The 14,799-nt window shown below is 45.4% G+C and overlaps 1 protein-coding gene across 1 annotated transcript in view; it reads right to left on the bottom strand.

Moving 5' to 3' along the window:
- The window catches only part of LOC146260661 (interleukin-1 receptor accessory protein-like 1), a 149,924-nt gene that overhangs the window by 47,646 nt on the left and 87,479 nt on the right, over positions 1–14,799 (bottom strand). The window contains exon 6 of the mRNA XM_084668460.1: positions 13,109–13,183. Coding sequence (XP_084524586.1) covers positions 13,109–13,183 — 75 coding nt within the window. The remainder of the gene's footprint in view (positions 1–13,108; positions 13,184–14,799) is intronic.

Here is a 14,799-nt window from a genome sequence, read left to right as displayed (position 1 = left end):
AAGTGATAATCCACATCCATGTCCGTAGGTGATTTCACCTCAACAGATAGTCTTTAAGTTCGGACGTTCACCCACATGCAGAAGTGACTCTGTGAAGTTGCTTGGAAACCAACTTAATCACGCTTCCGTTTGACAGCACATGTGGCGCCGTGATACCTATGAACCTGTGTTACCTGTGAACCTGTGTTACCTGTGAACCTGTGTTACCTCTGAACCTGTGTTACCTGTGAACCTGTGTTACCTCTGAACCTGTGTTACCTCTGAACCTGTGTTACCTCTGAACCTGTGTTACCTGTGAACCTGTGTTACCTGTGAACCTGTGATATCTCTGGATATAGTAACTCTACCGTACATTCATCGTAGTAAATCAAAAGTAGAAGATGGGGAAGGGGTCTGCTAAGCTGTTGTGACCCTGAGTGGCAGAGCAGTTGAGGCTGACAGGGCAGCAAGCTCTCTGTTTCCTGCAGACATCAAGTGGAAGGAACATGTGGTCCGTATCGTTGCCCTGAATGCTCAACAGGGCAGTAAACCGGAAAGGACGGCCAGTAAACATGGGAACTTGACGAGATGCAGATGAAACATGGCGTCTTCAAGACAGAAGAGGGGACGTCAAAGAGAAATTATGGATGGTTTGCTACGGAGGGATTACGACAAAGGTGACAAGACAGCACGCTTGGGACATGGCGGAAAATGGCTTCCTAATGTCGCTAGCACATCCTGTGTGTCCCATGTGGTTCATTTGCCTTGGGGTGAGATTAAAAACTTGTAATCTCACACGACAAGGTGAATCGGATCACAGGTATGACCAACACCACCTTAATGTCTCCCCTGACAGGATCAATCTCAATCAATGGACATAATATACATAATTAGCCTATTACTTTAACCGTAACTGATAAACGATGCAAATCATATCTCCCTCTGTAATCTTCTTTAGAAGTGTGTCGCACAGGTTTAAATGACCCCCCCCCCCCCCCCCGCCCCTTTTTACCAATCACAGTTAACTATCACGACTTGGAAGCCTTGCGACCTTGAATGGGCTAGCCTTGCTTGCGTTTTAGCTGAAATCTATGGGGGTTGTAATGTAGTTTAACAGCCCATTAAGGTGACAGAGCCCTTTCCTGAGGAGTCGAGGTCTAAGTCACCCAGTCCTCTCACTGTGAATGCATGAGCCAGGTCACGTTCAGTGTTGCGCAACGGTCAAAAAGAACGCTAAACCAGTGCTTGCGACGCAGGCTCTCGGAAAAAGTTTGACAAGTCTCTTTTGTTGTGACCTCCAAGATAATCCCTTGTTCCCGCATTGTCAATCGCTGGTGCAAAATTAATTAACATTAGATTATAATGCTTGTGGAGTCTGAGACAAACATTGGGTGCAATTACCTCATCCATTCAGAGACAAAATGGAAGAGTAATTACAAGCAGCCATTTAAAAACAACACTTCAATCCATCGGAACAGGAGTCCATTAACTACAACATTTGCATGGGTAATGGTTGATTACCCCATACTGAACCAAAGAGACATCAAATGGCCGTAGATCACCAGAAGTTAGGAAATGTGTGTCCGCATTCTGCTTCTTGTCTGTGTGTGCATGCGCAGCTCTGAAGAAGCCATTTGTTTCACTAGTTGACGAGAGACACTTTCAAAGACGTGGTACAGGTTGTTATTTTGTGTATTGTTTTAACAGTGTTCATATGAACAAAAATCATCAATCAAACGTTAGTTATTTTCAAGGTTGGGAATCACACACAGAGAGAACAAAATGCCGTTACGCCACAAATTGAAACATTCCAAACTCCAGTTGCAGCTTTTGCCCTCGCGCTTCCCGCATTCCTGCATTGCTACAGTTGATCTCCATAGCAACAGCTGCTGCCGCAGGTGGATGTGGCATGCCTTGATGACATCATCAGGCAGACGGGATCAGAGATGCCCATGGCAACAGATCTGCTGAGCTGTCAGTCAAGTGAGAAGCGGCTCTAAAAAAGCAAGTCTTCAAGCTCGTGGAGACAGAATGCGGCTAGTAGCCTTGGAAAGAGAGACTCCGCTCTTGTGAAACCTTCTCATTTATTCATATTGCGACTCTTATTGGTTTGCTACGGCTACATTCGTTTTGAATACAGTCGTACTGCTGTCCAAAGAAGAAGCAACGTTCTCATTGGCTTCAAATAATCCTTAGCTTTTTCCTTTGAGATTTTTTGATGTCTATTTCTCAGTTTGTGTCACCGTTCCAGCTTCATGGACCACAGGGTGGTTCGTCCTCTAACCCAAATGTCACGTGGGGTCAGATGAGAGGGAGTTGAGCACAAGGAGACTCCCCACAGAGAAGCCCTGTTCTGAGGTTCGTCAAGGAGACACCATGGAAACACAACCATCGCTAATCCCTAGGCAACGCAGTCTGGATACTCAGATCCTTTCTGCTTCGGATCCCTAATGTACTTCCGGGGTGAACTTTTCATCTTTCTGTCACTCTGGATAAAAGTTAAAATAATACACGTCAAAGGTACCACGTAGAGCGCACTATAGCTCTGGTCACTGCGTTGTTTTATCCTCATGATGACAGCGTTAGACGTTTGAAATTCATGAGCACCTCGGCAATTATCCAACAATGCTTCTGAACATCAGTCAAACTGGGGGCGTTGCACAACCTGTAAATACTGTGATTATGACAAAACATCTGCAGGCGGGCAATCACTCAGTGTGCCTGCGGGGAGAGAACTGAGATTTCAAGGGCTGAGGGTCTGACTGAGTAGAGCTGTAATCTGATTACGGGGACAATGGAACAGGTTGGGGATTTTAGCCTTTTAGACAGGTGACCTAGGAGACATCAAATCAACTGTGCAACGGGGGTTATTGATTGTTGAGGTGTGTGTATATGTGAGAGAGAAGGGGAGGTGAGAGAAGGAGAGTGAGTAAGAGATAGAAAGTGAGAGACAAAAGGTAGACAAAGTGTCAGGACTGGCAACTGTGTGTGTGTGTGTGTGTGTGGAGGGGGGGGGTGTGGGGTGGGTGTGTGGACCTTAAACTGCCTCATGAACCTATGTGGACAAACAAGATTGTGTAAAGTTAGCAAGTTTAGAAATGTTTTGAGTCGTATTAGGAACCGGGCACAAGACTGATACAGGACATTTACATATCGGTACACTCCAACTAACAAACCAAAAAACCTGTCTCTTCTAAGAAAGCTGCGATCCCGGAGGGGCGCGTTAAAATGTATGACCTCAGACTTAAAAGAAAAGAAGTTCCATCTGTCGGTGTATTTGATTCCTTGTTGAGTCACAGAGGTCATTGATAATGTAAGGACAGTTTGGGAGAGGGCTGTTCCAGTATCAATGCATGAGGTCATCAATTCAGACAGCCTGTTAAAGGGAGGTTAAGAGCATGAGACAGAGGAGGGTGTGAGCGCTAAAGGGAGGAGAGACCGAGAGAGGAGAGAATGAGAGAGGAGAGAGAGAAAAGAGAGAGGAGAGAGAGAGGAGAGAGTGAGAGAGAGAGAGGAGAGAAAGAGTGAGAGAGAAAGAGAGAGAGAGAGAGAGAGAGAGAGAGAGAGAGAGGAGAGAATGAGAGAGGAGAGAGAGAGAGGAGAGAGAGAGGAGAGACAGTGAGAAAGAGAGAGTTGCCACAAGCAAAACAGCATATGTCTTAGAGGAGAGTTCCAGAGCACTGATTGGACAAAAACACAGTAGCTGCACTCCATACGCCCCCCCCCCCCCTATAAAAAAAAAAAAGAGGAAAATCTGGATCATGTTGAAAAATGCCTCAAGTTCACTTTAGGGAATGCGAAAAGTAGGACAGACAAACTTCAATTCTAAATCAAAACCCAAAATAACACAAAGAGGCACAAACTATGAAAGCCTGAGTCACTTTAGGTGGCACAGCAGGAAAAAGCACAGCTGCACGGTCCGCTCTGATTGGCCCATCTCTCTGAAGTCACGTTTACCTGAGGAAGCACAATTAACAGCTCAAGCCCAAAAGGAATTCGGTCCCAAATCTAATAAAAATAAAAACATTCTGAGAGAGGCCCCAGACCCATCATGAATTCAAAGTGAAGTTACTCGTCAGTGAAATGACATTTGTGACGAGTAGCCGGAGCAAAGTCATAGGAGACAGAACTGTTTTTGCAGACTCATACCAGAGCTAGCTACGTTAGCCGGTGAAAGAAAGTCAGTGTGCTGGTGGTTGATGGTTGATAATTAACCAAAAATGTGATAATTAGTGGGTAAACAGTAGAATTATGTGTTAGCAGTAGAATTATGTTTTACCACTGGTTTTTATACCCATTGTGCTTTACCTTCTATCCATTAAGGACCAAGTGGAGTTTGGGTATTGGGATTTGATGTTTGACATATTTTAACTTAATGCCTGGACATGGACTGTCAACAGAAACTAGTCTTTTGGCTATAATTGGGTGCATTTATATTTTAATGTTCATAAATGTACACTGTCCCTCTTGATCAAATAAATTGAAATTGATTTGAAATTGAAGTTACTGTGCTTTCCGATGCAATCTGTACATTTAACATTAAAACCAGTTAGCATGCTAAGTTAGCGTCACTGTTTCCCCCCATTAGTTGCCATGGTGAAGGCCCTGTTGAACCCGAGCTCCCTTACAGGATGTCTGTTCCTGTAAAATCAGAAAGGTACAGTATTTGACTTGACCATGCAGTATACTGCAGGTGCTTCAGCATTCATCTTGCAGAACCATCCTTTTACACGCCGCTAAGCAAATGACCAAGAGAGAGCTGGAGCTAGGGTAAAATATTCATGAGCTTATCTCAGTCAATTTCGAGCATGAAATCTCCAACACAGATTGAAAGTATTCAAAGATTACCTTTATACAACTGTTTCGCATCATTGGAGATTGGGGAGAGCCCCAGTTTGTTGTGAATCCAGGGCAGGTCCGGTGTCTTACCTGGTGCCACTGGACAAGTGAAAGCACCGATATCACTTTATTCATTGGCCCAGCTGACCCAGAGCAATGTTCTAGTGAGGTCCTGATTCTCCTCCAGCAAACTCTGTCCTTCCTGCCTCTGTGCCCTTGCTGCTACAGTGCAGGATCTGTAAGCCAGTGTGTTTGCAGGCTCTATAGCAGCACAGTCAGGACATCTAGTTGGTATTCCTAACCAGGCCAGCTTGAGGAGTAAAAGCCACTAGACTGACAGCAGCAGGATCCCTGCTGATGCGGTACATTAGACCTCCTGTAAATAACTGAGGTTTTGTTCTATCAGAGGGCCACGGCCATTTATAATTGTCTATCAGACCTGGGGGGGCAGGATGCTGGGTAAGCGCGTTGCTCCAATTTGTTGACACATTCGTGGGTAATGCAATTGTTCTCCATCTTAGTTTAATCACGTTTTTCACCCGATGAGTCAATTCATTCGCGGAGCACGAATACGTTTCATGGGAAATTCTTGAACTTCAAACCCCTCCCAAAGCATTTTGGTTTGCTGCTTGTTCGGCAGTCCAGTAGAGACACACCTGGCCTCCGAGTCTGAAGGGCCTTGGAGTCACCTGGGTGAGGGCGGGGCGGGGGGGTAGTCATCAGTCTGGAGCTACACATCACAACAGAGGCTAAGCATTCCCTCTGACGCTTCTGTCAATAATATCCAGGAAAGGACCGAGGAAGATGACAGCTCAGATGATCCTTACAGAGCAGGAACCAGACCCTTCCTTACTCCAACACACACCACACACACACACACATCTACAGATGGGTAGGGAGGGAGCTGAGAGGAAGAGAGGCTGCAGGCTTGGAGACTCGTGTCCCAGGCAACATGCCCAAGTGCAGGATAAGGGCGACACGCCCCCTCTTCTTCCCGGCTCCCTGATTGGCTGATGAGTCACAGACCTGTGTCTTCTAAACTGGAACTGCACCCTGATGACAAACTGGGGAAGCTCTGCAACCTTACAGCAGGGAAGGGAGTGCATTGGAAAGTATAAAGAGTAGCCATTTCTACTACCTGTTTGTGTCACGTTGGTAACTGGACTCACAAAGGTTTCAAAAAGGTTTACAAAAACTTAATTTAAAAATGTTTTCCGACCAGCTAGCTCTTCGAGACACAGGTGTGTGGTATTTATGCAGAAAAGAAGTGAGTTCAATCAATTCAACTCAGAACGCTAGCTGATCCTCACCAGATACAAATGAGCCACTCATTCTGTTCTGAGAAAAATCTCATTCCCGATCAAACAAAACGATATTATGAAGCAATACCGAGGTGGACAAAATACACAATGGTGCAATCTTGACTCCCTGCTGCAGCCTCTTCCACGGAGCTCTCGTGAGCTGGGAGTGGAAGGTGCCCCAGATGGTGCCTGAGTGCAGGGCCCCAGGGAGGGCCACACAACGCCCGTTGCCCAGCCCCTCCAGCTCTGGCCTGGGATCACAGGCTCCTCCCTCCCTCCCTCCCTCCCTCCCTCCCTCCCTCCCTCCCTCCCTCCCTCCCTCCCTCCCTCCCTCCCTCCCTCCCTCCCTCCCTCCCTCCCTCCCTCCCTCCCTCCCTCCCTCCCTCCCTCCCTCCCTCCCTCCTTCCCTCACACCAGAGGTGTCTGGAACCCAGCCCAGTCCGTCCCCCCTGGAGTGACCTAACTCAGGACAGGACAGAGCGCAGCACCAAGGTCACACGCTGGCTCAAGCAGCACACATGGTCGTCCCCAGCTCACGTCCATGCTTGAAAACACCCCCCAAACATACATCGGCTGTATTCAACACAACTACAGGGTCAAAGCTCTGTCCACTTGGTTTGATGCTGGCATCTTTCGTAACTCACCGAAGGGCAGAGAGAATGATCCGGGAGTCGGAGGGTTTAAGAAGGCCTAACGTGAGGGTCGTATTTTCTCGGACGCTGGTCGGGTGATCTCAGATGTGCCACCTTGTCACGTGCTGGCTCCTGGCGCCCAGTGAGGCACACAGGGACCATGAATAACACCTTAACTCAAAGGAAGGCGACGGAGGCCACAAAGCTTTCATGCAGCCTGAGTCACCATGGGTGTTGCAGCGTTAGCAATGAGCTAATTATGGTGCCTTGGGGTTCGAGAACTGCGAGAAGCTACAGTCTCACACAATGAAATAAGTCATTAAAAACACATGAAACAGAGAGCTGGAGAAGGAGTGAGAGCGCGGAGGATACGGCTCAAGTGAAAACAGCTTTGTCTAGTCTTGAATGACTACGCGTTTGAGCGGCAACAGAACTGTGCTATGGAATAGTTTTCAAGGTTCTGCTTTCTCTGCAGAAGACAGATTACCATAAAGAAAAATCGAAAGCACTGAAAGAGTTATTGGCGGTAAGTACAGTAAGTCTCAACTGTAGAATATCAGCATACTAAAATGCATAGGACAGGTCTGATAAATTCTTACCAATTCCCTCAATGCAATTATTCTCATTTAGTGTACTTAGCTGATCAGTTCCTACATTACCAAAATGTCAACCTCATTACCATCCTCATGTAAAACGCTAATGATAGCTACTAAGAGTTCAGACCCCAAGAATTTTTCTCCACGCCCCCGGCCAAATATGACAGCGACGATTTATATCGCCGTCCTGCAGGGCATATTAGCCATTTGGGACAGTGTGACTTCTCATATTTACTTTCATCTGTAATAACCCAAGGTAAGACACTATCATATTTCACCCCACAGTCAGAATCTGAAATGATTTCTCCCTTTCCCACGTTGACCGCGTGTAGGTCCTCTGGAGCCCGGCCAGGAATGCAGATAGGATTCCTCACTGACATACAATAACTTGGGGGAGAATAAATATGCCCTAATTGAGAGAAATGATGTAATATTGATCTGGGGATTCTGAACCTTAGGCATCGACGCACTGCTGCTGGTGCAGTGACATTTAGAGAGGAGGAGAGGGAGGGAGGGAGGTGCGGATGGGGGGAGAGGGAGGGAGGGAAGGGGAGAGAGGAGGGAGGGAGGATGGTGCGGATGGGGGGAGAAGGAGGGAGGGAGGAAGCCAAGGAGTTTCCCTGCTCTGAGAAAACCAGAGGAGCACACTTCCTGTACGAGGGTTTACATATACGTACGTTACGTAGTACCCCTATTATAAATTAAAGATATTGTATTTTCACAGTGATATCAATACACAGACAGGAGATCTATGAATTCACAAACTGTTGGTTGCTTGTCAATGTGAAAGGACGGACAACACAGTCAGCAAGTCAGGATGATTATGAAGGGACAGAAAGGGTCAGAACTCATATTCTTTAACTAGTTACAACATGGAGTCCTACACTTTAGTGTGTTCATAGAAATGGTATCTCTTGCAGTGCATCTCTCTTGCTGTTGTGTTTAGTCTGAGGTGAACTGAGTGGGAAACTGGCAAGATGTCAAGACATGACAACTCATGATCTTCCAATTACTGGAAAGAAATCAATGGGCTTCGTGTGAATTTCTGTGACCTTTTGACCTATGACCTTTTGACCCTGAGTTTTCACACATTTTCAAAGGTCAAAGATTTTTATGATTTATGAACCGAACGCTGCAGTGTTCAAATACTGTACATACACGGTTTCACATTATTTTGTCACAGTCCTCCTGATCCATCTCCCTCTCCCCCCCTCTCCCTCTCCCACTCCCCCTCTCTCCCCCTCCCTCCCCCTCCCTCTCTCTCCCCCTCCCTCTCCCACTCCCCCTCTCTCCCCCTCCCTCCCCCTCCCCCTCCCTCCCCCTCCCTCTCCCACTCCCCCTCTCTCACTTTCCCCCCTTCTCCCTCTCTCTCCCTCTTCCTCACATCACGTTCTTCTGGGGAACTTATGATCGATAACCAGCATTCATTATAAAAAATGATATCTGAAATTGGCTGCGAATCTCAAATAACAAATATCACATTTCAGTAAACAAATCCATATTGCACAGACACTGATGTATGGCTATTCTGTAGGTCTCAAGAAGATTGAAAAGTATCAACAAACACAGTCTGTATTAGATTATACTTTATTGTCTGCCAAATCAAGAATTAGTTTCCACCATGTCCAGTTTCTGTTCGGAGGTGGGTATACATGGAAAGCTTGTTTTTGATCATTGTTCTACGCTTATACGGAAGCAAGTTTGGTTTACATTTCTTCAACCAATTGTCAATCGCCATGGAGTCAAAGGGACCAAACTTCTGACCACAGAAGAAGTATTGTGAAAGTCTTCTTGTCCTTGAGACGGAATTAAACTCTCTTCAACACAGACCTGCGTGGAGGACGGTCTCTGATTCAGCTCCCAGGAGCCACAGAGTCTTACTGCTGTTGTTGATGTCACCTTGTTGTGGTGTCTCAAGCAGTAAGTGTAGGCACGGGGCACACTGGGCCTCAGAAACCTCCCTTCTCCCGCTCTGGGGCCACAGTGATGTCAGAAACCACAGTGCCTTAACGTCAAGTGTCACTGGGTGGAGCGTGTAAAGATGGAGGACGTATTAGTAGTGGTGACAGAGGAGAAAGGGGGCCGTAAAGCCAGGGCCCTGAGTGGTGCAGTTGGCTGGTTACACACCAGCCAGAGGAACAGGCCTGTCTTCTGTGAGGCACAAGAAATGTAAGGTTTCTCTGGGTCACATGGTCGGGTAAACAAATGAGCTGGAACATTTAGAAAATTATTGAAACTATTTCCGGATATTAGGCCTAATCACTATAGCTAACATCACAAGTATTGGTTACTTACAGACAACATGCTTCCCCATGTGCAACCTGATAGGTTAAGTGGTCTCAAGAAAATGATTAGAGGATTATTATAGTTGATACTTTCAGTTGAAGCCAAGTTTTCATTTCAATTTTGTTGAAGGGCGTCTGACTGTGTGAAACACTCTCCTTTCTAGGACAACAATGAAGTGATGTTGTTACTCTCCAATATTCCCCAGGCTGTGAAATCATATCTCGGGTTAGGAGTGGGGCTGGGAGAGAAGGGTGAGGAGAGAAGGGTGAAGAGAGAAGGGTGAGGAGAGAAGGGTGAGGAGAAAAGGGTGAGGAGCGGGGGTGAGGAGCGGGGGTGGGTCATTATTGCCCTTGTGCGTTGATGGGAGCCTGCTGATGAAATAACGCTAATTCTTCTCCGCAAGAGTAGCCACATCTGCCGGGTTTCGAGGACAGTAAATCGGGTGATCATTTATGATTAGATTCAGTGGGGGCAGTGTGCAAACGTTAGCAGATAGTCTTGTGCTTTTATGGAGACTGGGATGTGATAAGGGAAGTGGGGTTTGGATGAGGGGGCACCCCCCCCCCCTCATGTTAGCAGAGATGCTACATGTTCTAGCTATAAATCAATCACCTCTCTCTCTCTCCTATCTCACATTTTGTGTTGGTCATCTCCTCTATATCCTTCAAGAATTCAGCAAGACTTTAAGGAAGGACTGCCTGATCTTTTTCAAGTCAAAGGTTAATACGATTACAACATTTACTTGGGTACTGCTTGGACATTCAGACTCTATTACTGGGTCAGCATCAACACAACTCAAGAGAACACCTTGTACCTGTAACTGTGTAACGTGATTACAGACTGGCAGAGATATCTGATTTGTCCTGCAGTGTGGGCTAGGGGAATCCATGCCCACCCAGTGCCAAGCAAAGCATTTACAAAACTCATTTTAATCAAAGCAGTCGTGGCAGATCGATTGTCAGCGCAGATCTTCATCCATTAGAGTGAGATAAAAGAAAAAGACAAAGAGGTAGGGAAGAACAGAAGAAAGAAGTGTTGATTAATTCCGGACGTCATCCCCAGAACCTCCCTTCTTTCTCCCTCCATCTTTGGAGCTTCCTAAGAGGAGCCCAGTCTCTCTCCCTCTCTCCCTCCTCCTCTCTTTCGCGCTAGCCTAATTAACTGTCAACTGAAGCCATTTATGTTTCTATATTTTATGAGCGGATGAATTTTAAGAAGGCTTTCAAAAGCCCCCCCCCCCCCCCCCCCAAAGAGAAAGTCCTCTGACAGCCCCGTGTTGCAGGGGTGTTGACATGAGCACCGTATCAAAACTCTGGAGAGCAAGTGACAAGGACTTGTTAAGCTGGATCTTCAAAACAGGCTCCTCCATCTATAATGAATGTGTGGAAAGATACTGTCTAAGAAGGGGTTGGCATCAAAAACCTTGTACTACTGACTATTAAGATAAACTGTCTGTAAAAATCATGTCCTTAGAACGCACAAAGAATACTGTAAAACGATTATATATTATTTGTGCTAAGCGTTTGTGGATAAAGATTTTGGGCAATGTGACAAACATAAATCTATGTTCCATACAACGTTCTTGGACATTAAGATAACAGCCTAGGCACATATCAAAAAGGCACCATATTTTGGTCATTTAATCTAATTCAGGATTTCATAAATATGGCAGCATGGCTGAATGTATCACATAACAAAAGTATTGACTCATTTAACAGAAGACCAAATCTGACATTGAAAAATGTCTAATATATATACTGATTTTACTCAGACTGTCTCTTTAAGAACGGCCAGTAAAACCAGTTATTCCCTGGTGCGTTCGGTTGTTCAGTAGACCTGCCAGAACTGCCTGTTAATGGATTGCTGAAATCACAATCCATCCTCTAAACATTTAATCCGATAAAAAACACGAAAAGCTTTTATCTGTCATCAATTTAAACTCAAAATGACTAGCGCCTATTTTCTGATTGCCACCTTTTACCTCCACAGCCTGTGTGTATCACCCATGACAAATTTACTTCAAAGAAACTCCTATCATGACCCATTTTCTCTCCCATCCGCAGCTGCGTTTTCGGCCAATCAGAGAGCGAGAGGAATTTTCCCATGAGTTTCCATGTGCTGTGCGGCTGGTTAGGCACACTAAAGACTATCATTCATACTCTGGCTCTTCAGTCACGATCACTGGCAATCACCTACAGGGAATCGAACGCAACAAAGCCAGAGATAAAAGGCCTATAGTCTCACTCTCAAAGGTATCAACTCCCAACATTAGCCAGGTGATTAAACATGTGTAGCATCCATGTTGCAGTGTTAACGAAGGCACCTGCTGCAACTGATTCATAAGGTAAACCCGTTTCTATGCTAAATCTGATTCAAAGCTAATGCGCACGAGATAGCCTCGTCTGACTGTTCCCCCCCAAGAACCGCTAGCACCAAAGGGTCTGTACAATTTAACTGATACTTTCACTCTACATTTCTTTTCTCATCCAGCGTTATTGTTTCCCTCCGGTAAATTCAGAGAGAGAAAAAAAAGTCCCTTTGACGTCAAAGTCCATTCAAGGGAGGTCACTTTAAAAGCCATTCGACACCAAGACCAGAAACCTCACTGGGAATGTAGCTAACTGCATGTGATGGTAGCTAACTGCATGGTGATGGTAGCTAACTACATGGTGATGGTAACTAACTGCATGTGATGGTAGCGAACTGCATGGTGATGGTAGCTAACTGCATGTGATGGTAGCTAACTGCATGGTGACGGTAGCTAACTGCATGGTGACGGTAGCTAACTGCATGGTGACGGTAGCTAACTGCATGGTGACGGTAGCTAACTGCATGTGATGGTAGCTAACTGCATGGTGACGGTAGCTAACTGCATGGTGACGGTAGCTAACTGCATGGTGACGGTAGCGAACTGCATGTGATGGTAGCGAACTGCATGTGATGGTAGCGAACTGCATGTGATGGTAGCGAACTGCATGGTGACGGTAGCGAACTGCATGGTGATGGTAGCGAACTGCATGGTGATGGTAGCGAACTGCATGTGATGGTAGCGAACTGCATGTGATGGTAGCGAACTGCATGTGATGGTAGCGAACTGCATGTGATGGTAGCTAACTGCATGTGATGGTAGCTAACTGCATGTGATGGTAGCTAACTGCATGTGATGGTAGCTAACTGCATGTGATGGTAGCTAACTGCATGTGATGGTAGCTAACTGCATGTGATGGTAGCGAACTGCATGTGATGGTAGTGAACTGCATGTGATGGTAGCGAACTGCATGTGATGGTAGCGAACTGCATGTGATGGTAGTGAACTGCATGTGATGGTGTCAAGAGATGAGTGTGCTTTCACACCCAGCCTCCCACTGGGGATTGTCTTCTACAACAGTCCGACAAGCTGGCTTGAATGACCTCAGAGGAAGCTAATCCGTGTGTGTGGGGAAATGTGTACATTCAAACATAAAACTGGTCTTACCTATTGTCATCTCCATGGTGCTCATTTTGTCCTCTGATGGATAGAGAATCTTTGGGGGCTTGTCTGTCAATGGGGCTGTTAAAAAACAAAAACAACACCAAGAAAAACAACAGTAATATTAATTTCAACATTCCATTTTAGTCCAGAGTTCACATACTTAATTTGTGGAGTGGCTTGACAATGTTAGCTTTCGTGTGTGTGTGCTGTGTGTACTGTGTGTGTGTGTACTGTATGCTGTAAGGTGAGGAGACAGCTGGAGGGGAAGTAAAAAAGCTTTCAATGGATTTCCTCCATTGAAAGCTTTAAACATCAGTGTGCTTCAGAAGTTTGCCCGGCAACCATTTCACCAAGCAAATGGCTTCGATACCTTGTGTGTGTCGCTCCTGTCAGTGATTGGGATGAGTGTGCAATAGGAGTGAACATGGATTATAGGTTGGAGGGTGTTTGCAAAAGCTACCGCAATCACTTACAGTATTTGCTTAAATGGGGCTTTTACTGTACATAGCGGGGAAGTTTTTAAGTGCAAAACAGCATTTTTTCTCTATGCACTTTTAATGCAATGCAAAGACCTCAAATCAAACACCTTACTGCATGGCAAAACATCTTAAGACCAACCAAATATACGTGTTAAAAAGTATATCTTAACGTACACTTTCTTTACACTGACAATACAACTACATGGACTAAATCTAAAACCCAACATCTGTCCTATACTGATCTGGCTCAGCCGTGCCATCTGCTGTGTCAGATCTTTCAGATGAAGAGGTCACGATAGTATCACCGTTCTGAAGAACACACTTTCCATCCGACCCCCCCCTTGGAATACACCGAGCCCAATTAAGCAGTCGCAGACTAACAAAGGACCTGCACTAAGGGGCACCTCATTATTATTACACACTAATTGGTTCTTCTCTTTACAGTGCCATAAGAGAATTCCTGCTATCTCGGTATTTTAATAAAGAGTATTGTGGGAAAAACTCTGAGAAATAGATTATGGCCTTGTATGTTAAAGGCAGGTTGGGTAATGTTGTCGAGAAGCACCTTTTGCCATATTTGCTGAGAGAACATTCACATCCCGATAGCAACCATGAAACTAAAAGGTTGACAGTAAAATGAAACAAACATCAATCATTCAGGCTGGACCGGCACTTGTCCTCGCATTTCTTCCAGCCCCTGTCTATACCTGGAACCCTTAAAGACGTAACATCTTAAATTTAAGCAATAAGCCCCAAGAGGCCGTGTTTTGCGCTGATTTTAGAACGGGTAAGGGGAGTTGTTAGGCACGACGCGAAGCGTTGAAAACCCCCTTACCTGTTCTAAAATCAGCGCAAAACACGGACTCGCAGGGCTTATTGCTTTTCTAAAACTGTTACTACAAATATTTGATATGGTTTCATAAATAAAAACAATTACAAACAAAATAGTTTAATAATAAACCGTCATTCTTCCGCCACTACAAAGTATAGTTCCTACATAAATCGTTGCCACGCAACAGCCTGATGGACACCTTTGCCGTGTTTTTTCGATGCGCAGTAATATGGAATGTTAAAGAATGTTAGGTGGACAACCTGTAAGGTTATGCTGGATTTTACAACGGCATGGAACGCGATAGAGCCAATCACAATCAATTGGGATTTCCCATCTACTTCAAATGTACTGATCAATTAATCAACGGAAGAGAAGCTCTCTCA

This window comes from Hypomesus nipponensis, chromosome 12, assembly GCF_054491055.1.
Source record: "Hypomesus nipponensis isolate SF chromosome 12, ASM5449105v1, whole genome shotgun sequence".
NCBI lineage: Eukaryota > Metazoa > Chordata > Actinopteri > Osmeriformes > Osmeridae > Hypomesus > Hypomesus nipponensis.
The sequence above is the reverse complement of the archived record's forward strand: the minus strand, read 5'-3'. Positions and strand labels throughout refer to the sequence as shown.